The 23,273-nt window shown below is 29.2% G+C and overlaps 1 protein-coding gene and 1 non-coding gene across 4 annotated transcripts; one reads left to right on the top strand and one right to left on the bottom strand.

The window, feature by feature from the left end:
* Window positions 1–17,024: 17,024 nt before the first annotated feature.
* LOC119680377 (gamma-tubulin complex component 2 homolog) lies at window positions 17,025–21,987 on the top strand. 3 transcript variants are annotated; one of them, XM_038093166.1, is made up of 12 exons: window positions 17,025–17,171; window positions 17,243–17,333; window positions 17,447–17,792; window positions 18,143–18,658; window positions 18,728–18,856; window positions 18,918–19,171; window positions 19,237–19,727; window positions 19,800–19,962; window positions 20,033–20,207; window positions 20,274–20,420; window positions 20,696–20,800; window positions 21,680–21,987. In XM_038093166.1, exons 3-12 carry the CDS (start codon window positions 17,703–17,705, stop codon window positions 21,884–21,886), a joined length of 2,277 nt encoding a protein of 758 aa, XP_037949094.1. In that variant the 5' UTR covers window positions 17,025–17,171; window positions 17,243–17,333; window positions 17,447–17,702; the 3' UTR covers window positions 21,887–21,987. The 3 variants fall into 3 exon arrangements, with proteins under 3 accessions (XP_037949094.1, XP_037949109.1, XP_037949101.1); XM_038093181.1 differs by lacking the exon at window positions 20,696–20,800; XM_038093173.1 differs by lacking the exon at window positions 17,243–17,333 and having other exon boundaries at window positions 17,025–17,203.
* A 789-nt stretch (window positions 21,988–22,776) lies between these two features.
* Trnar-ucg lies at window positions 22,777–22,849 on the bottom strand. The gene has a single exon. It is a non-coding gene; the product is annotated as a tRNA-Arg (tRNA).
* Window positions 22,850–23,273: the final 424 nt, after the last annotated feature.

Below are 23,273 nucleotides of genomic sequence, written 5' to 3'. Positions count from 1 at the left end.
ATATTTTTAATTTAAAATAAGACCTTTCTGAAAATTTCACCATAAAATTCCAAGAAAAGAGCAAAACGAACGAGAAGAAACATTAAAGAAATTACCTAAACTAAACAATTTTCTAAAAATAAATGAAAACAAAAGTGAAGGAGTGAACGATTTAAGTGATGTCTTTGCTAATTGTGATACACAGAATAAATTGACACATTGTTCAAATACTGAAACAGACTTCAAATTCATTGATGAAACAATAAGCAATTCAACTGATATTGGGCACTATATTAATGTCAAAATTACTAATATTATTAAACGTTTATTAATTAATAATTCTTCCGACCACGAGAGATTGCAATGGCCATTTCCGAAGGATCCTATTCAAGAAAATAGAAGTTTCAATGCTTCATTCTATTAATTTAAATACAAAATATCGAGCAGTGCCACGACTTTGGTTATACTATTTAAAGTTATTGGATACAATATATTGTAAGCCGTGATGATCAAACAAATAAATGGTGTTCTGGATTTCGGGATTGGAAAAATTTGTCAGGAAAAATAAAAATACATACAAAATGAAAATTTTGTATTATTTTGTCTTTTGTGTCCTTTTTTTTCAACTCGCCTATTCATCTAATAAATTTCTTTTCCTGTAGTGAAAAAATCTTATAATCTATTGAAAATATTTTAGTACAACATAAAATAATATATGTTAATACAATGACAATACTTTAGTACAATATAAATTATGCGTACAATTAAGCTTTTTTCCAAGAAACCTCACAAAAAATTACAAAAAATTTAAAATAATATTAATATTAAGTTAAAAACTTCTAATCCTTTAAAACAACCTAAACCTAAAAAATATTAGCAAAATTCAGACCAAAATTCAGCGGCATGATTTGACATTATGAAGCAATTATCATGAATTCTGTAGATATCTTATCAACAGGAGCAGAACCGGACGAACTTTTAATCTCAACAATTTAGTCACAAGGACCTGCTTTTTTAATAACAACGCATTTACAAAATACTGTCTTCGTAGCAGAATTACTTAAACGACGTTGGAGAGTTTTCGCATATAATTATCGATTCAAGTCAGTCAAACATGAACGGGCTATCAGGAAATCTAGCCAACTTAGTCCTCAAAATATTGAAATGGGTGCAAATTTAATGGTTTTAAACATACAACAAACTTATTTCTCTGCTAAATACAAAACACTAAAGAAAAGAGAAAATGTTCTTAGTTCAAGTAAACTTTACTCCCTCAATCCTCAATCCTTCAATCATTTGAAGTAATTCGTGTAGGTGATCGACTAAAAAACTTAATAATAAGTATCAAAGCTCGCCATTTCATAATACATCCAAAAACTCATGTTATCACAAATGCAATGTTAACCTATTTTCATCAGAAGAATTTTGACATTGGGCCACAGAGTCTTCTCACCATTATTCGTCTGCAATTTTCCTATTGGTGTTCGAAAAACTATAACACGTGTTATCAACAAACGTTTCGTTGTTTCGTCTTAAACAAAAACTGGTTATTACTTTCAGTTAAACGGACCGAGACCTATATTTCTTTTAGACCCATCACCATTTCAGCAACTTTCCAATAACTTGTGATATGATTTAATTTTCCCGCATTAATAATTGTGCATTCTTTTTCAATACTTCACTAGTTATGAGGTCGTATCCTGATGATTTTTTAACTTTCGCTTTTTGCATTTCTCCAGTTATTTGTTTGCTCCTTATCGGCAGAATAGCTTCGTCATTTAGGTTATTTGGCTCTATGTACTGGATCTCTTTTTGACTGAACGTCTTGCTTAAATATACAGCCAGTACGTGTGCCTTTGAATGTTGCATTTTGCCCATTAATTATTATCTTTTCTTAAAGGAGGATTATGGGAAATCGGTCTGCCATATTTTTATAGAGTTTTCCAGAGAGAATAATTAGTTTTACTGTCATATGTCTCTCTCGTGAGATATTTCTTAACATTCACATTTTTATGGTTTGTGATTTCTTTTCTTAATTTTTGAGTGGCATCATTAACGTTTTTTATCTTGTATTAAACGTGATTGCTGTCATTTTTTGCGAAGTTTTCTTTTATTATAGACTAGGTTTAAAATTTCGGCCGGATACATCTTATTAAATTGCTTACTATTCTGCAGAGGTGAACTACGACTTGCCGATTTTTCAATCAAACGCGTAACGCTACGGGCCTTTCGTGCGGATATACTCTTTTCATCTTCAAAATTGATTAGTCTATCTACTCTCTAGCATCTTTTCATCAACCGTGTTTCTTTTCTTCTAGGTGTTTCTTCCATTATGTGCCCAATATTTCACCGCCCTCAGTCCACATATTCCAAATTCTTTTGATTTTTTTTAAATATTAATAATATTTTATTTTATTGAATTACAAACATTATAAATGCATCATGCAAACTTGTAAGCTCTTATCCATTATCTGTCTTGATATCGAACTAAAATGAATATTCTTTGTTAAAAAATATATGACATTGTATAATGATATTAAATATATATTTGATACATAAATTTATTTTTATACAATTATATATTTTATTTATAAAAGTGAAATATTATAAAAAATTCTTACCTCTTGATGGTTTATGTCGAAGAAAATAAAGAAAAAAAACTGAGAGTAATTTTGAATAATGATGCCTCTTTGTGTAATATCGCAAAAAAATCTCTCTTACTTATTTACCATACCAGAATTGTCAAGTATTATAAAAACGGTGTGGCTTATAACCAAAATATTTACTACATTTGTGGTTGCATATTAGCATGTAGCCATTTCTTCTAATTAGAAGAAATAGTATAAATTATTGTTCTTGGAAAATCCATTGTATATATTACTACGGTTATAATGAGTAAATATAGGCATCAGTTTTACTATATATCAGTTTTTATATCAGTTTTACTTCAATTTATATAAAAATTTTAAATGCGCTAAATAACTCCAATATAAATGAAGAATTGGTAAACTAAAATCAATAGTAAGTATAAAATAGTTCTTATTGATATATGTAAATATGTATATATAATTAGTCATGAAAGTGTTTTAATAAAGTTAAAAAAATTGTATCGTATTTATCGTATTTATATTTATATATATGCTGATAGAAAAATACATTAATAGGAAAAGTTGGCATCTAATAGAAAAGTTAGTATGTGTTCATATATTTCGAGTATTAGGTTGCATTGTTTTAATATTTTGTTTTAAAAAGATAGATATTAATATAATATTTTAAAATTCAAAAAAAGTTTGGTATATTGTAATTTTTTTTTTTTAAGTAATAGGCTATTAAAGCACCCCGACCTAAAAGATCTATTGTGCGCTTAAAGGCGCAACTAGGACAATTTTAGAGTATTTATAAATCTTGTAATTGCTGTGGGCTTAATTTTACCTATTTGACTTGGGACTAATATCCCGCTTCCGAGGTAATCGAGTCTACGTCTTGCCACCGCTGGGCAGTTGCATAGAACATGCTCTGATATTTCCTTCTCCTCATGACAGAGTCGACAGGAGTCACTTTCTACCACACCTATAATCTTCATGTGGTAATTAAGTCTACCGTGTCCTGTAAGAAGTTCAGTGTAGATTTTAATATCGTTTCTGCTAAGGCCAAGGCTAGCATCAACTTTAATGTGATCAGGATCAATGATTTTTTTTGACTGTCGCATGCCTGTTTGGACTCTCCAGTGTTCAAGTAGATGTTGTTTCTCCCGTTCACATAATAAGCTATTTGTGAAGCTATTTGTTACCCCGCAGAAGGGCTCTGGACCAATGAAAGGAGTACATGCAAGGAATACATATTGTAATACAATTTTTGCTTGTACATCAAATTTTTTCAATATAGAAAATCGTAAAAATGTATATGCATATTTTTTGTAGTTTTAAGCAATCCTTTCAGTAAGGTGAAATGTTTTTTGTAACATATATGAAATTCAAGAAATTCTTAACCAGTTGATAACAACATTGTAAAGAATAAGGATCAATTTCATTGCATGAAGTCCGAAGTTTTAGAAGAAATATAAAATATGTAAGCATTTTCCGCATTACTTAAGGGGTAAGCTTGCTGGCGCGTTACCGAGCTTTAGGTGTTCGGTCCCCCAATAGGCCTATCCGCCAAAATATTTTATTTAACAAATATATTATTTTATGTAAATACAATTTAGAATAAAACAATATTACTTTTCTAAAAATATTTAATATCATACCAAAAATAATAAGGAACTATTATTAAATTAAATTATTAAATTAAAGATAAATTATAAATAAATTTAATAAATTATAAAATTAAAACTAAAATGTTTTATGTTTAAACAAAAAATCACTTAAAGAGTATGAACACTTTTGTGCTGTTTATAAGTGTAGAAAGCATAATTGTTTATGTTTAAAATTCGACACTTTATTATCTCGATTGAAATATTTTAAAATGAAGTAAATTCTTACTTTAATGAAAAAAGATAGAAGAGTTTTTCAATTCTGCAATTAGAGCAACATATATAGGGATGAACGTTTTTTAATTTATTAAATAAATGTTCCGCTAAACCTAATTTATAGCAATTGCTATCGAACTGATCCGAAAATTGTGATTCTAATTTTTCAATATATGTAGTAAAAGCAGGAGGTAGTTGAATTAAATGGCAATTTTGGAATTGCTTTTCTATGATGAAAATATTGGTTACTGAAAGGTCACTAATATGTGGAAAAGTCGACAGACAATTATGTATAATTTTGTTATTAATTTTTTGAGTTGTTACGTCGAAATTTTTATTAAAATCTGTTTTGTTTTTTAAGAATGTTAACTTTTATTTCGTGCGTTATTTTTTAGTATAATTCTATACGTATTTCGGCAAATTCGCTTTTGCCTTCATCAGGAGGATTCCTAATATTAAAAACATCTATGCAACTTACAAGCTATTTATACTTATTACAGGTCTTATAATTTAAATCTAATTGGTAGGGTTATTGTTGTTTTTGTCCTTGAGGGTGTTTAAGACAATTATGATTCATTTGCATTTTTAAAAAAAGCCATCCACATATATAAGAGAAAGCATTACGATTTAAAAATATTTTAAGGTCTACATCTATATTAAAATGGCAATTATTGAGAAATGCGTTCTGAGCTTTATTTTGGTCTACATCTTGCCAGGAAGTATCTAAAACAAGTTTATCTGTGCATGAAGTTGACAGGAAAGGGTCTTCTAAGTTTGTTGGTGACGAAGTGGATGGCAAGTTAATATTAGGGCAGTCAAAGTCAGGGAAATATTCGCAATTACCGTTAACAATGTTAACATATTGCAATCCCCATTTTTTTTGAAAGAGGCACGAAAACATATAAGGTGTTATTCTTGTGCAATTACCACCTCCTCTTCTAATTTCACCAAAAAAATGTTCTAACCGATTTTGGCAAAATTTTCTGGTCAATAAAACTTGAAAACCTTTTGTGGAAAGAAATTGCCACACTACCAAGAGACTATTTATATTAAGAAGCCAGCCATTAATAAAAGAAAATGTAGGCTTAATATTTTTGTCACCACTATAATGTTGATAGAATTAAATATATCAGAAAGGTTATTGAAAAATTGAATGAAATCTATAGTATTGTTAAATGTTATAGTATTATCTATTAAATGGCCTGAACTATATATAGTTTTCATACCTGAAGCAACAGAGTTGCTGAAAATTTGTGTCGCAAAACTAATGTTCATTTTTTGAAACGAATTGGATCTAATATGTGCGTTTGTCAGTTTAGGCGCACATTTGAAATTATTTTTTGAATCGATACAGTAGAATAATACAATATCTTCCCAAAAGACTTTTAAGCTTTTAAAATCTAAACAATTTTTGCTATTTTCTAAGCAGTTTCGTGTGCTTTTCAGCAAGTGAGGAGAATCATGAAAGAAATAAATTTTACCACCGTTCACCTCAAAAAATGGATTGTCTTCGCTAATTCCTAAACTTTTGGCTAAACTAATAAAATTTTTTGCTTGGTCCCAAACAAAATGGCATGGATTTAATCCTATACTTTGAAGTTGCTTAATTACTTCAATAAGATATCTCTTTATAACTTCCGCTTTACAACTACCACTAGTAAAGAAGTAAGCAAAAGGCTGTGACCATTTATCTCCACCAATTCCTTGAACTAAAAAGGTAAAAACACTACTTGCAATTTTTGAACTACGATTCTCGTCACCGAAATCTTCAAGGCCAACAATTTTATCGTTGTGCCTATCATATTGCAGGTGACTTTTTAGAGACATTTCGTCACAGGAAATTGAAACATACTTCTGACCGTATGTGAAGTTCCGACTACGAAATTCAAGGGACTTAAGGCTACTATTTATGCAGCCTGGAGATTTGGGCCACTTTGAAACAAACTCCAAAAGAGTACGCCCTGTTGGCCAATTAAAAGAAGTTCTTAAATGTCTATAGGCTATTGGAGACAGAAAAAACACCCCTAATGCTAGAGTTTTTAAAATCTTATCATACCTATAACTGTTTACCGGCCTATCGCTATTCTTTAAACAATTTCTAATAGAAATTTGAAGATTATGGGGGAGCCTACCACAAAACTCCTCTAAATTATTCCCCTCTGACACTTCAATGATACTGGTAAATGTCTTACCAACTGAAAGTTGTCGAATCAATTCATTATTTGAGGCCCTAAGCTTTTCAATCTCTAAATTTTGTTTTGAAATAATTTTATCCCTAACACCTAAATCTAAACAAATCTTTTTTAGTTTTAGTTCTTGATTTTCTTCCATTGATTTTCTTTTCCTAGCAGACAAGTCAGAAGGCGAACTATTTCTTTGGGGCTCTATGTTACCTATTGGAATTGCCACTTCTACCTTTCCTACCCTTTCTACTATTATGTTATTGGTGGTGGGTGGAGATAAGATTTTTGAAATTATGTTGTTTGCTAAATTGAAGACAATCTATTTTTTCCAATGAAATATCTATGTTATTCTTATCATCATCCACTACTTTAAGTGATTTTTTGCTAACACTAATTGCCTAATTTTGGTCAGGCATTGCTTCCCGGATTAAATTTTTCGTGCAACGCATTTTTGCAAAAAGTGCCTATCACAGGCATAAAATATCCGGTTTATAGAGTCAGTAACTCCTGACAGGGCCTTCCACTCATTTCTATAATAAGAATCATAAAACGACCATTACTTGAAATTTGTATGAAAACATGCAACACAGTTTGGAAAACTATTAAGGAACATTTAATACAAAGATAATAGTTACGAAAAACACAGATCACATTGACTAAGTCGCAGACTTTGTTCTAGCAACAACAAAATCTGCAGCAATTTAATAAAGTGGAATGCAACTGGACGTCCAAGGTTTTTTGTCTGTATGATTTGAAGAAAAAACAAACAAAAAAGAATCGCAAATTGTAAAATATATTTATAAAACATATAATTTTTGACACTTGTGTTTTGTTAAAATATAATTAACATAAATTTAAGTATCTATATATAATAACAACACTCAACCAAAGTATAATTAAAAATATTAATTTCACTTCAGGATTTTTCCGTTTTTATAATTATTAGTATATCATGGAAAAAATAATTTTCTAATCACTACTAAATTACTGAAGTACTAAATTATAAATAAAAGCACAACTTAAATCGTAGTTTATTAAATACACTAATTACGCACACATCTAAGTTTCCAATGTGTTAATACATTTATATGGTATATTTATAATGAAGAAAAAAACAATTTTTAATTAATATGTATAATATAATATAGGTGGCTATTATGAAATGTCTACCGATAGACAATAGACATTTGTCTACCGAGTCGATTGATAGGCAAATTTGGTATTATGAAACTTGATAGACAAATATTGCACTATTGTGAATGATGTAAGGGTTTTAGAGCGCCCAGCTTTAATTGAACTTATTTTTTAATTTTGTTCGCTTTTGTTCATTTCAATTGAATTGAAATTCTTTATATAATAAATATAAAATTAAAAAAAAATGTCCACAGTAGATATTTGGTATTCGTCTTTATCGAAAGACGATGAAAATACAAATCTTCGTCTATACAGACGCAGAATTCGAGATGCAGCAAATCCACTGGAATATGATACACAAACGTAAATTCAAATGTGATAAATGTATAATTGTGATTAATATATTTATTTTCATTTAAAAGATTTATTGCTAACTATCGCTTGAGCAAGGAAGCGTTTCTGGAAGTGTTGCACGAAATTGATGGCCACTTGCAAAGTGGTACAACAAGACAAGCGATTTCAAAAGTAAATAAGTTGGCTGCTTTATTAAGATTTATTGCGCAAGGTTCTTATCAGTTAGGAATAGGTAACGAGGGCATTATTGGAATGGCGCAGTCAACACTGTCCGTAATAATTAATGAAGTATTGAATGCATTGGAGAGCACAATTTGACCTAAGTATGTTTCATTTATAAATACAGAAGCAGAAACTTGTGCCACAAAGCTTTATTTTTATGAAAAATGTGGTATTCCGGGCATCATTGGCGCTATTGATGGTACACATATAAAAATTGTATCACTAAAAAAAACACACAACATCTATATTTCTGCAGAAAAGGATATCACAGCATAAATGCTATGATTGTAAGTATATATGAGTTAATGTTCGAACACATGCCAAATTAATTTAAACCGTACTGCAAGGTATGTGACCACAAAAGAAAGATAAGATATATAAGTGCAAAATATCCAGGATCTTCTCACGATTCTTTTGTTTTATCCCTTAAAACCATATCTTTTGACACCATACCGGAACCCTGCAGATAGCTCTGCAGAACAACAATTTAATAAGAAGCATGTCCTAGGAAGAGAGATCATAGAACGATGTATTGGCACTTTTAAAAATCGTTTCAGATGCTTAATTGGAGCTAGAGGTCTTCATTATACACCAGAAAAAGCAACAAAAATAATACATGTGTGTGCAGCATTACACAACATTTGCATTTAATACGATTTGTCCGAGCCTACACCACCAGATGTATATCAAAATAACAATGATAATGAGCCGGAAGATGATCCATTGGAAATATCGAATGACGACTCGCCATTGGGTGCAAATCCGCATTTGTTAAGGGACGAAATTGCACGTTCAATTATGCATTAAAAAATTGAAATTTAATTACATCTCCTCTAAAAGTATAAAATCCAATTCAAATATTCTTTAAATATATTTTATTAATATATATATTAATATATTAAACTTAAACTTAAATAATCTAGAAATAATTGTTTATATTTATATATACTTTAATATTTTTATAATATGTGGTAATATTTACATGTGTACATTAAATTAAATTAAATTAAATTAAATTAAATTATTAACATTAATATTTTCTTTAAGCAGTTGAAGCTTAAGAGAGCGATATTTGTCTCTTTTGTCGGCATTTTCTTTAAATAATCTTAATTTTTCTTCTTTTAGAGCAAGTTTTCGATCACAATACTCTTGCTTTTTAATGCTTTCTCTTACTAAAAGATTTTCAATATTTTCTAGTCGCCTAGAGACATCTTTATAAAATAGTTCCTGGGCATTTGTTTGTAGAGGCTACCTTTTTCCGTTTTTTACTAGTTGGTGGCAGATAAACTTCATCTTTACTTTCTGCACTACCATTTCCCGCATTTTGCTCTTCCACAATTTCGAAATTATTAACTTCATTTGGCAGCCCCAACTCAAAGCCCTTGGGATCCGTGGACTGATTTAGATCCACCAAATTATCAATGGCTTCCCCCATTGGACTAATAAGCAAATAAAGCAAATAGGATAAAAAAACAAAAATGTAGCAACCGTTACTCTCAATATATAATACACTACACTTGAAAACAGATATATAAAATGATATATTATATAATATTAAATCTAAATGAATTATTACTAACTATTAAATTAGTAATATTTAAGTTATATTAAATTTATATGTTAAATTGACTGTATAAAGCGTTTTAACAGCATTTATTTTATACGATAGACAAACTTCTACTACTCAAATGCAGTAGAGAAATTTGTCTACCGCTGATAGAAAAACTTCTATCGGTTTGCAATTCTTAATACCAAAATTTGATTTTGTCTATCAGCAGTAGAACTTTTTCTACTGCCTATCAGCGATAGACAATTCATAATAGGCACTATAATAATATATCTTATATATATAATTCTTCTGTACGTGTGTTGACAGTGAACTTCTCCTAAACGGCTGAACCGATTTTGATGAAATTTTTTGTGTGTGTTCAAGTGGATTCAAGGAAGGTTTAGATTCACAATTTGACCCACTGGATAATGTCTTTTTAATTAATTTTTTATTTTTTGGTATCCATATACATTTATATTAGAAATTTAAAATTTATTCACGCTTACTTTGATTTGTTTAAAAAGTTTAAAATCTCTAAAATGAATCGTAAAATTGCCGTTGCATAGCTTAAGTGCATTTAAATTTCGCAGTATAATTATAGGTGAGCCAATTTTTAATCTTAAGTTATGTGTTGGCATTCCTGGCATTCCAGCGAATTCAAAAATTCAACAGGATAGTTGAACGATTCATTTTAGAGTTTAATCTTTTTAAACAAATCAAGGTAAGCATGAATAACTTTTAAATGTCTAATATAAATGTATATGGATACGTTATCCAGTGGACCAAATTGTGAATCTAAACCATCCTTGAATTCACTTGAACACACGCAAAAAGGAAGAAATTTATATATATAAAGATATAAATAACGTACAAAAAACAATGCCACGTCTTCGTGGACGAGGAGGAAATATTGGTCGACGGACTCGGAATTCACAATTACTCCAGAACCGTCGCTTAAATAGATAGGCGGAAAACAATGAAAATGTAAGAAACCAGGATACAATCACACGTGCTAATAAAAGTCAAGAGCAACGCAACGAACGCCTTCGAGCTAATGCATTGAGACAAAGACTGGCCCGTCAACGAGTCACCGACACATTCAGTATACAGCGTTTGCAAGTGTTGACACGTTCATCATTTCATCGCCTTGCGTTTGAATATGAGTCGGATATCGACTATTCGTAACATTCACGAATTGTAATCGGTGCTATGAACAAACAGTGCCAACACTGTCATGCACTCAAATACAAAGGTGAATCGGCCGCTTTCTGCAGCGCATCTGGAAAGGTTATATTGCCACCATTGGATTCGCCGCCAGAACCATTGAAAGCACTATTGGCTGGAGCTACATCTCAATCTAAATTGTTTTTTTCATAAAATTCGCAAATTCAATTCGTGCTTTCAAATGAAATCATTTGGAACAACAAAAATACTTCAGAATGAGAATGGTCTCAATTTTCAATCAACATTTAAGATTCAGGGCCAAGTGAATCACCAAATTGGTTCTTTAATGCCGATGCCCAATAACGATTCCAAATTTCTACAAATCTACTTCACGGGTGATAAGAAGCAGCAAAGAAACGCTCGTTGCCAGTACAATCATATCGAGCAGATGGAAGAGCAAGAAATTGTGGGTATTTTAGAACCGTTTTTAAAAAATTACAACCAGTTAGTCCAGTTGTTCAATATAGTTTCAAACAGACTGCTAAACGACAACTATACAAACCAGGAATGCTACCATATAACTTAAGATTAAAAATTGGCTCACCTATAATCATGCTGCGGTGAAATTGTTTACGAAATTTAACAGACTTACCAACACCGCGTTATCAAATCTCTGAATGGTTACAAGCTCCTCGGGGAGGTATGCAGATCTGAGGTCAATTATTGCTTAGTCTGATGAAGTGATAAACAATAATCTTTTTTCGTTTAATATGTAGTGCTTATAAGGATTTGAAGTAACATGAAAATATTTGTAACATAAGTAATGCATGTGGACTTTTTGTAGTTCAAAAGAAAAAATCAATTCAAAATAATTTTCGCATTAAAGGTTAAGTTGAATAACAACAAATATTATAACTCAGCTGAGCCAAGAAAATTAATTGCAAGGGGAAACAACGTTCGCCGGGTCAGCTAGTATATTATAATATATATATATATATATGTATAATATATATAATATAATATATTTATAACAATTTAAGCTTAATGACAAACTTAAATAATTTAAAATAATAAACTTAACTTAAACTAAACTAAGATGTTTTAAATATAAAGTGACAATTACGGTAAAGTTAAGATTTTCAAATAGAGAATAAAAAATAAACAATTTTAATTAATTTAGATTCTGGGATGCAATTAGGCTTTTTCTATATTTTTTGTCGTCTAACAATTTAACTATTTGTTTTTCTGCAAATATTTTAATTAAACATTCTTTCTCTTCTTTCATCCAATTTTTTTTTTCATTTCCGTTTTCTCCATATTTTTAGTTATTTGGTTAGTATTATTTGTAATAAAATTCAAATTATTTGTACCTATTTACTGTAAACAGCTGACAATTCAAACCTTAAACTGCTTTTAAGGTGATTACGCAAAGCTTAAAAGTGACATTTACTTACTAAAAGTAATGTTAAACTACATTTAGTAAGCTAAAAGTGCTTTTAAGTAAAATTCTATTTAGGGTGTTTATGCGATCTTGAAATCGATTTTAAGAGCCTTAAAACCTCTTTTAAGGCTCGCGTAAACGTAGTGACTAATGTGGTATTTGTGCACTTAATTGCAACTTTGTGCGCATTTTCTCGTAACGGATTTTTAATGTCAAAAAACCAAAACAAACAATGAAATTTCTCAGAAACTTCTCTTACTTTAGCAAATATCGTGGTGAGTAGGGACCGGGCGGGCAAAATAGCAGGGTCCGGGTGGGAAAATAGTCACGCGCCATTATGTAGCATTAGGCCTTTTGTTATTGTACTGCGTAATATTTTCACCTTATTACACAAAATTTTGAATATTTTTTGAATAATCCAGAAAAATTTATATACAATTTTTCGAGTAGTTTTGGTCAAATTTTGTTTATGATATTTTTAAGTAAGTTAAAAAGCACGAAAGCTCTTTGAATGGTTAATGAAATTTACTTAGTAAGTTAAATTTACTAAGAAAGCAGTGGAAACGTACTGTAAACGACAAAAAGCTCAATGTTACTAAGTAACTTACTAAGTATGCAGTGAAAACGTAGTAAACCAGACATATTTATAATCAAAAGAATATTTTAAATATTTATATCAAAGAGTACCTTACACAAACGGCAACTCCAACAACAATTTACCAATTTACAAACTGCTAACAACAACAATTTACCCTGAAGCTCCTGAAGATGTTAGGGAAAAATGTATTAACACAAGCTAAAATCACAAATATTTCATCTTTTTTCGATACTTCAGGTACTATTGAGAACGGAACACTTCGAAAAATTTACCATAATGTTCTTTCATGTTATTTTTAAAATAAGCAGTTGTTCTTTTGTGATATGCTTACAAAATAAAAGGTCTTTTATTAAATACTTGCAAAGCTGTTAACATTTGTAAACTATCTGAAACTAGAAGTCCTCTTCACTTGTAGGTAATAATTTATTTATTCTAAAATGAGTCATTTCATATAAGACGCTACATGATTTAATCACATCATGAATTTAATATATATATATGTCATATTTTGTACATATAATATTATAAGAAAAAATATTTTAATTTTATTAACATTCAGTAAACAGATTAACTAAAAATTCACGGAATATTACACTCATATTTTACTCATATTACTTTCGCATTACGTCGGTATTTAATGATACTATTGCGAAATTCTTTGAGATAATGGTATATATTTTGAAGAAAATATAACTTATTTAATCAGTAATACTTAAAATTCCGATTGTATATGAAAAAATACAATCAATTTTGAGGAAAAATTAAATTTTTTGATTTCCATCCAAATTTTTGTCACATCCAATAGAGCACAAATTTCGCATATCACAAAAAAGTACTACAACCAAACTTCATTTGAACATCAGGATATAGACGATGCCACATGTATGCAGACAAAATATGCAGTTGAAGTATGCGATTTGTTATACACTTAAAAACAAGGTATACATACTTCATTTTGATTTATTTTCTATAGCGGTCATAACAACAGCAGAGCAAGTACAGAGTGCAAAACAATAATTGAAACTGAAGAAATTTAGGTGATGATAATAGCAACATGTTATTTATTTCATTATATAAAGATTTCATATTTCTTAGAATTAAACATAATTTCTTACATTAATTCTTAAAACTAAAATTATTTTTAATTTAATTCTTTAAAATGTTGCATTTTAATATTTTTATTCACAAAATAATTAAAACCTACTTAAAAAATGTTTTTAGCACAAAATAATTATTAAAATATATAAATTTATTTATTAATCGTTTTTAAATTTGCTTCTTTTAAAGAAAATGAATGTCTAAAAAATAAAATTTTTCAATTATTTTACAATTTTTTTCCGCGATCTTTGCTCGTCCAACGCTCACCAACAAATAATATCTGTATAAGAAAAGAAACTCTTTGCTCTCTGAGAATAACGTGAGAAATTTTTGTCGAAAATTCATTTTTTATAACATTTTGGTCACACGTATTCTATGCATGTTATTTCACCAAGCTTACGTCAAACTTCGCTCTTTTAGGGCTGCAGTATTATTTTTTTTTGCATACATTTTACAAAAGGAATATTACTATTTTTTATTTTAGTATAATAAATATGTTTAGTACTATTAATAAAGAAAACTGGTTATGTTTATCTATAAATTAAATCTATTTGTAAAATTATATAAATCTATACTTTACAATAAAATATGTTTGATAGATTCGAGTACATTAAAAGCAGTTTGTAAATTTATAAGTGATAAAAAAAAGCATTTGATCAATAAATATATTTTATAATATATTTTATTATGATGCATCTTTAGTTTTGTGTTATTGTTCTGTTTTAGTTGCTAAATACACAAAGATAAAATTGACTTAAAATATAGTTCGGTGAAGTAATTTTATTATTTTAATTAATATAGAAAAAGTAAATGTTTATAATATGTTTACTGTTTTGTTAAATATTTTTTTAATGTCATTTAAAATAATTTTAGAATAAATAAATGTACTAAAAAAGTGTATACAATTTTAATACTAATTTTATTTAGCACATCGAAATACGAAGTGTGGTGAAAGGGGTTTTATAATTGATCGTAGTGAATTTTTAGTCAGTATTGACAGAGGAGTTGCCGGAGACAGGTGATGGTGGTGGTTATGTGGATTTTTTTTAAAAGAATTTGAACTGAACAAATTAGGAAAATTTTTGTGCTCGAAATAAAACGAATAAATTATAAAAATTATTCGTGATTTAAATCACTTGCGTAAAATAATATTAACTCTTAAATTATATTATAGTTTTATTATTCATCATCATTTATGCAAATTAATTTAAAAGTAAAACATTTGCTTAACTTTTTAACATATGTATTTATTAAAGGCATTTGTTTAAAACAATATATTTTATTTGCGTACATAATGAATAATATTTATATAACATAAATTAAGTCTTTTTTGAATAATAAACTAAAAATATGTTGAATATTAAAATCTGGGACTAGATAATTGTACTGGCTTATTATTAATATTATATAGTACATTAACATATAAAAAATTAAAATTTAAAAACAAAATTAGAATATGAAAAACATTTGAATATGAATATTTTTATATAAATATATAGTTTACATGCTCCACTCTTTTTACCTCCAAAAAATAGTATAAAATTTTTGAATGTTTTTATTTCTTATTAGATTTTTCATATATTTAACAAACACAAATTAACACATAAGAAAACTTTATTAAAATATATACTCACATATATTTTTGCTTTAATAATTTGTATTTATACACATAATAACAAACAAATCACATTAAACATAAAACATATATTTTAAATCCACAATTATTGATTTTGTACATTCTTTCGTCATTTATAGAAAATTCATATATTCCCTTAAATATCTTACATCCCATTACGCAATTCCGCACCATCTTTAAATATTATTAACTGAAATAATAATTGTAATTAATAAAAGTAATTATTTTTTCAAAGGAACTTATTCAGTACCTTTTATAACTTCGTTTGATTTGACTACGATTCTCAGTTTTTCACGCGTATTTCTGCTGTCAAAAAACCAAAACAAAACCCAATTTGCGCTCTTCATATCGTTCTTTCGTAGTAAAAAAATTGAAGACCGTTCGTGGTGGGGAAACTTTTCACTCGTGGTGGGTCGACTTACAACAACAAAACCACATGCTTGATCTGGTGTAGTAAATTATTTTGAGAGTGTATTGGTTGGTATTTTTGTTTACATTTAAGTTGCCGTTCTTGTACAGGTATTCTTTGCTCACCAACATTCTTAAATTATGAGATGTCTACAGATTTGGATATACACAAGCAGGCATGTGTGCAAACTAAGCAATTAATTAAAAAGTTTAAATTTTACGGCATACATCTAAGACATCTCAGACCGAAATTTGGTATGCAAACTTGAATATACACAGTGCGAATTGTTAACAAGCATACTTGGTAAGCACACATGTACCATCATCTATATCATGCTTAACACGCGCTTTAGAATGTTTTTCTTAGTTTATATCGTCAACAATTAAGTTTCGTTTATTTTAAGAATTTCTTTGAAATCAAGTACTTGGTTCAAAATAATACAATTGTGTAGTAGTATTAGCCGTAATTTTTATAGGCTATTACTACAAGTAATTTTTTATGAATATTTAGAATAGACTGATTATTGAATTTGACAGTACTAAAACTTAAGACGTAAATGTTTTTGCGAGTAAAACCTAACTTTAAAGATTTTAAGAGCATTGTCGTTGCTTCACATATTTTCTTTCGTAATTTGCAAGTATTTATTTGCTACTCTCAAAGAAAAAAATACGGTTATTGTAAATAATTCCCAAAAAAAAATGCCTTCCTTCCACTTTGATATATACTGTAACAAATAAAATATAATAAAACAGTATACAAAGCTTATTGAATAATCAAATAAATTGTTTTTTTAATTTGTGTAATAACTTTACTACACAATGAAGTTACCATTCTTGTATGGTATTCTTTGCTACATATATTGCAGGAATAAAATTCTTTCCACTTTTATGCGCTTCTAACACTTTTTTTCCCTGAATTGCCAACCACTTTGAAGCCGTAAGGAACTTGAATGCATATTGAACCAGCTGGTAATATTTTTTAAATAATTATATATTATTTACTGTTAGATCACTGGGTAAGCTTAAAGTTTTGTACGTATTATATGGCAACAGAAGAAGCTGTTTTACCTGTACTTACATCTTTAATACAAAAAGTAAGGTATGTACCTCTTGCTGTGCGCCAGACATCTGTTAAAGTATAAGACGCTTATTGCAAAATCCAGTGGAAGCAGATTTGTTTTGTGTAATAAAAATTTAATTGTTAAATTTTAGAGCTCCATTTATCGTCGAAGAAGTTTATCGAGATTACAGTCGCTTAAAACATAAGAAAAAACTACTTAGTACTTAGAAGTACTTCAGTACCTGGAAGCAATCTCAACAACTTGAACGTTTAAAAGCAACGCATAGTCTACTGGAATAGTAATTTGTATGAGTATGAAAATTTTGATTAAAAAAATTTAACTCTGGCAGAAAGGACTCAATCCTTTGTTGGATTAACATTCTAAATAACTACACATAAGAAAATATTATGGATAAGATACGCAACAAAATGCAAACATCAACGCCTTTAGATGCTAAGAAGCTAATCGATTATCCCAAATCAAATGCCGTAACTCATGTAAAGTATAATTTCTGATTTTTATAAACTAAACTATTTTTATAAGCTATATATATATATATATAAAATCCACAAAACCAATTAAACACAAAGGCACCTTAAAAAATATTGGTGATCTCATTGCAACTATTTATTTAGTATTTGACTTTGATTTCTACATAATCAAAAAATGATGTATATTTATCCCATTAAGGCTTAACTTTTCTGGATTTCGCTTTAGAATAGTATATACAAATACTTTTATGTATAGATTTCGATATTTATAACTAATGTTCATAATAACTCATCTCTTGGTACCAAACACTATCAAGTTAAACTTCACTTAAACGAATTATTTTCATGTATTATAGATTAAAAACCGTATAACTGAAGCCACATCAACACCCGTGAATCGTTTATCACATGACAATTGCGTGAACGCATCAAATATGATAACGCCATTGCCAAATCCTAAAGCTAACAAAACGCAGAAATATAATGATTTCAAAACGGATTTGAAATGGTGCTTAGATACTATTCAAACTATTTCATTCCAAAAGTACAATATCGAAGCAATACCAATTACCAGTCAGGAAAGTATTTTGCTTCGAGATCTAATATATGTGCTTACAGGAATGCAGGGTTCGTATATTACTATGAACTATAATGGAAAAGTGACAAATCAATTCTTAAATAAATTTACTGTCGAATATGAGATATCGCCTCAAGTGCATAGTACATTGCAAGATATAACGCGCGAAATTTTGCCTTTAGCTAAATATTACCTCTGCATTCATCACTATATGGAATTATGGAGTTTCTCTAATTCAGGGCAAGTCATGGAAGCTTTAAGTGAGGCGTTAAGAAAATTGATGCATGATTATTATGTGAGCATGAATTTAAAAGTTTTTCGTTAAGCATAAATTTGAGGTTTTATTTATTATATTTTTATTCAGTTACTTTTAGCGCAGTTGGAGTCTGAACTTGATAGTGGAAAACTTAGCTTGCACAAAATGCTTTTTTATATACGGCCTACTTTAAACACAATGGAAATTTTAGATAGTGTTATCACGGATATAGCAATGGTATGTTAAAATTTTTAAAACGAACAAGCATATAACACTGTACAGAATTCACATTGTATAGAACAATGTTAGAGGTGGTGCTGTGCTTACAGTTCTTTACAACAAAATTGGGGCACTAACTGGTGATGAGGAATCTCAAAAATTTATTATTCAATTGACTGAAATGGCAGCGGTTCCGTATATGGATATTCTGCAGCTGTGGATACAGAAGGGTGTTATAAACGATCCACAAAATGAATTTCTAGTTGAAGATAATGAAATTATTACTCAAAAAGAAACACCTGCTGGTTACTCTGAGGGTTATTGGGAAAAACGGTATTTCATATGATATTACTTATTATATTTAACAAAATTGTTGACTGAAATTGTTTTTCGTACAGATATGTCATTCGTCGCGAAGTCACACCTTGTTTTTTAGAAAAATTAGTAGACAAAATATTGCGGACAGGAAAATATTTAAATGTTATAAGACAGTGCGGAAAAAAAGTAACGTGTCCACATAGTGTTCAATTGCGCTTTTCACCAGATGATCACAGTTACATTTCCGTTATAGAAGATGCATACCATTTTGCTTCACAAAATCTTCTAGAAGTTCTACTTAAAGAAAATGATTTGATGGGTCATATTTTATCAGTGAAACGTTACTTGTTACTGTATCAAGGCGATTTTATAGTACAATTCATGGACGCTTGTGATGATGAATTAGCAAAGCCAGTAGATAAAGTACTGCCAACAAAATTGGAAAGCCTTTTGGGTTTAACATTAAGACTTTCATCTGCTAAACATGACCCTTATAAAGACGATGTGCATTGTAATCTTCTGACATATGATTTACATACCGAAATATCGAAAATATTTAAAAGAGACGGAGGTGTGTAATAATGATATTTTGTTCTAAAATGAGTACCGAGATGTGCCAAGATGAATATTTTTTATATTTTAGAATTAACAGAATCATTCGATTTGATGGGCGTGGAGTGTTTCGCATTCGAATGTGGAGTGGATTGGCCGATTTCATTGGTATTGGACAAAATCGCTATACGCAAATATCAAATTCTTTTTCGGCAATTATTTATTTTGAAGCATGTAGAGCGGCAGCTGTGCAAGTAAAATTATTGCCTCTAATTTTAAAAATATATCAAAAATTAATATGCATATAACTTGGAATTTTTATAGGATCTGGAAAGAGAATTCCGTTTGTAGAAATTTTTTACCACATTCAGCGGAACTTTATCGTTCGGCATTTACGCTGCGCCAACGTATGATGAACGCTATACAAAATTTGGAATATTACATGATGATTGAAGTAATAGAACCAAATTGGCACATATTTTTACAGAAAATGGAAAAGGTTAAATATCACTTAATAAATGAATAATATTAATATATTAGTAATAAATTTATTAAATAAAAATAGGTGCAAAATGTTGATGAAGTGTTATTCCTTCATCGGGACTTTCAGGATACTTGCATAAGAAACTGTTTGTTGTCAGATGAATTTAGACTTTCTCGAATTATTTACCCACTTTGCAAAATATGTTTGAAGTTCTGTGATTTTATACAGGTAAATAAATACACACATTTAAATATTCACTCTCATATCATACCATTATCACTCGTCTATGTTAAATAACTATATAATCAAAAAATTGCGATGATCTCAAATTTTAAAATTACACAACGGTGTTGCACTATATATAAAAGTAAATATTTGGACAGTCCCCCAATTATGTATGACAAAACTGCCTCACCTTGCCTGTAACATTTCTAATTGAAACAAATCCATGATCTAATACTCTTCTAATATATAAAACATTTTTCTTTCTATGGCTATGTTAGCAGTCGCAACGATTGTTCTCTGACGCGGAGCTTAAGTCTATGGTGTGCGACAGCAACGATGATGATAATTCTGATCCCGAATATGATATTTCGAGTCAGAAACAGGTACATGTTTAAGAGTGAAGAAAGTATCTACTCTATCTTTAGTAACATGTAAAGTACGTACTTTACATTAACTTTGTTTCAAGCCTTGGTTTTGCTTTAAAAGTACACCATTTTTTGTATTAATTTTAATTTATGTATGAGTATCTTTAGTTTTTAGATGATTATAGGTTTTTTCTTTTTTTATGTAAATTTTGGTATTTCTACAGGCTTTAATGCTGACGAAGAGATGTAAAGACAAAATTGGTTTAAAACTTATAAGTGTAGTGTGCTATGTTTATTATACGTGGACTGAGCTCCACTTCTTTATAGTACTCTAAAAAGTAAAACTTTGTACACTCGTTTTGGTTTTACTTTTCCGATTTGCTTTCTAGCACTGATGGTTTGATAGGAAACGTCTTATAACCGCTGAGATGGACATTTCAATTTTTATTCCATACATTCTATAATGCATGGAATGGCTGCAGTTATTTTTGGCACAATTAACAATGCTTAACATAGTACTTTTATTTTTCCGTAAGCAATAACAACTCAGTTATGGCACTATTATTTACGTTTGATTCTAAGATTTGCAAATTAAGGAAAGTCACAAGTATTCGGGGAATACGATTAATCGTATTAATAATAGTAAACGAAATCTCCGGAGTTGTAAAACAAATCGGATTTTGTGTAAATTCGGGGTCTTTGAATATCCGTATTTGCAATTATTATTTGCAGTGAAATTATTATTACTTCAGCTTCAGTTATTAGTAAAAAAAATTTTTATTTGTTAATTTTTTTTTGATAAAGTATATTTTTGCATCGTTTATAAATTTATATTGACATTTAAACGCTTTTATTGTGATTACTTACCAACAAAATGATAATTTTTTTGTTTTGCAGGTGGAAACCGCCCTGGCGCCAACAGATACTTTTTCGCAGCGTGTAAAAACTTTCGATTTGGAGTTTTCGGAACTTGTAATTAATCTACTAAGCGAAATAAATAAAGTCGTTGTGAAGTACTCGTCGGAGAGTTTCTTGAACCTAGTTCACCGTATGAATTTCAACGGGTTCTACAATAATCAAATCGACAAGAATATGGGTCGGTGAAGGAAATGAATTCACAAATTCCTAAATGGGAATTTATTTTAATCCACACAATTAATTCATTGCTTATATTTTGCATAAGATTTTTTTACTTTTACTTTTAAGTTTAACTAGTTAAAACGTTTTATGTATTATTATTTTGTGTATTATAATTAGGCCTAATATTAATATTTTAATGTTTAAAACTAAACAAATAATTTTTTTTATATTTAAACTTTGTATTAATGAATGAGGATGTTCGAATCAAATATTCTATCCCAAAAGGATAATTTTATGTTTTTCATCCTCACATTGTCGTCATCGTTATGTCAAACATTTGTTAAGAGCCTTTGGTGCACTTTATTTTTTACTTTTCCGATTTGCACATTTTGTAGATAATCGAAGCATATTATGTCCCGTGCTAGCTGGGAATTTTTCTTCCTTGGCTGTTTGGTGAATTGATATATCAAGTAAATATAATGAATATAATACTATTTCTCAGTAAAACATTAAGGAAATTATCTTTATACAGTTTCATAACTTCAGGCAAATGTTATATCCGATAATATATTAATTAGTCCATATATTTAGAGGACTAATTTACAGCTGATTATTGCAGGTTCTGGTGCATGAACCAATTTGTTAAACGTAATTGGAATTTTGAAAATCAGGAAAAATACGTGTGTGGTGCTCGCGGTTTTTATTCAAAAGAACAAATGAGTTTTTCTTTTAATTGCGCTTATTTACCTCTAATATTATGAAGTGTTATGAAGTTGAAATTTTGCGTTGTCTTTTTCATGTCTACTCATTTCATTAAGTTAGGGCATTTTTATTTAATTATTTTAAGTAATAAGGTAATTTAAAAAAAAAATAGAAAGTATTAACTGACAAAATAGAAAAAAGTACTTGTTGTTCGACCGTGACAGGACTCGAACCTGCAATCTTCGGATCCGAAGTCCGACGCCTTATCCATTAGGCCACACGGTCAGTTATAACACTGTGCGCGCTAATGTGATATTAATGAGTAACCATTAAGTTGTGTCAAATTTACTTAATAATTGTCAACATGATTATTTCAAATATTTTTTGTAAGTAGTCAAAATTTTCTGTTAAATCCCAGCGGCACCATTATGCCAGCGCTGAAAAAGAAAGCGAGGAGGTAATAGCTCTTCGTTTTTATTTTTCTTTACTTTCGACATTTGTGTTCGACATAGGCAATTTCGGTGTTAAAATTATAAAAGAATGAAGAAGAAAAGAATATGAGTATTAAGAATTTCTTGTTTTGCCAACATTGTATACATTTAGTCTGCTTTTAATTTTAATGAAGTGTGTGATATTAGTGCAGTGAACAATTTTTAATTTTTTAAAATAAAATCTAAAAATATAAATAAAATATAATTTGTGAATTTAA

Source organism: Teleopsis dalmanni, chromosome 1 (assembly GCF_002237135.1).
Source record: "Teleopsis dalmanni isolate 2A chromosome 1, ASM223713v2, whole genome shotgun sequence".
Taxonomy (NCBI): domain Eukaryota; kingdom Metazoa; phylum Arthropoda; class Insecta; order Diptera; family Diopsidae; genus Teleopsis; species Teleopsis dalmanni.
The sequence above is the reverse complement of the archived record's forward strand: the minus strand, read 5'-3'. Positions and strand labels throughout refer to the sequence as shown.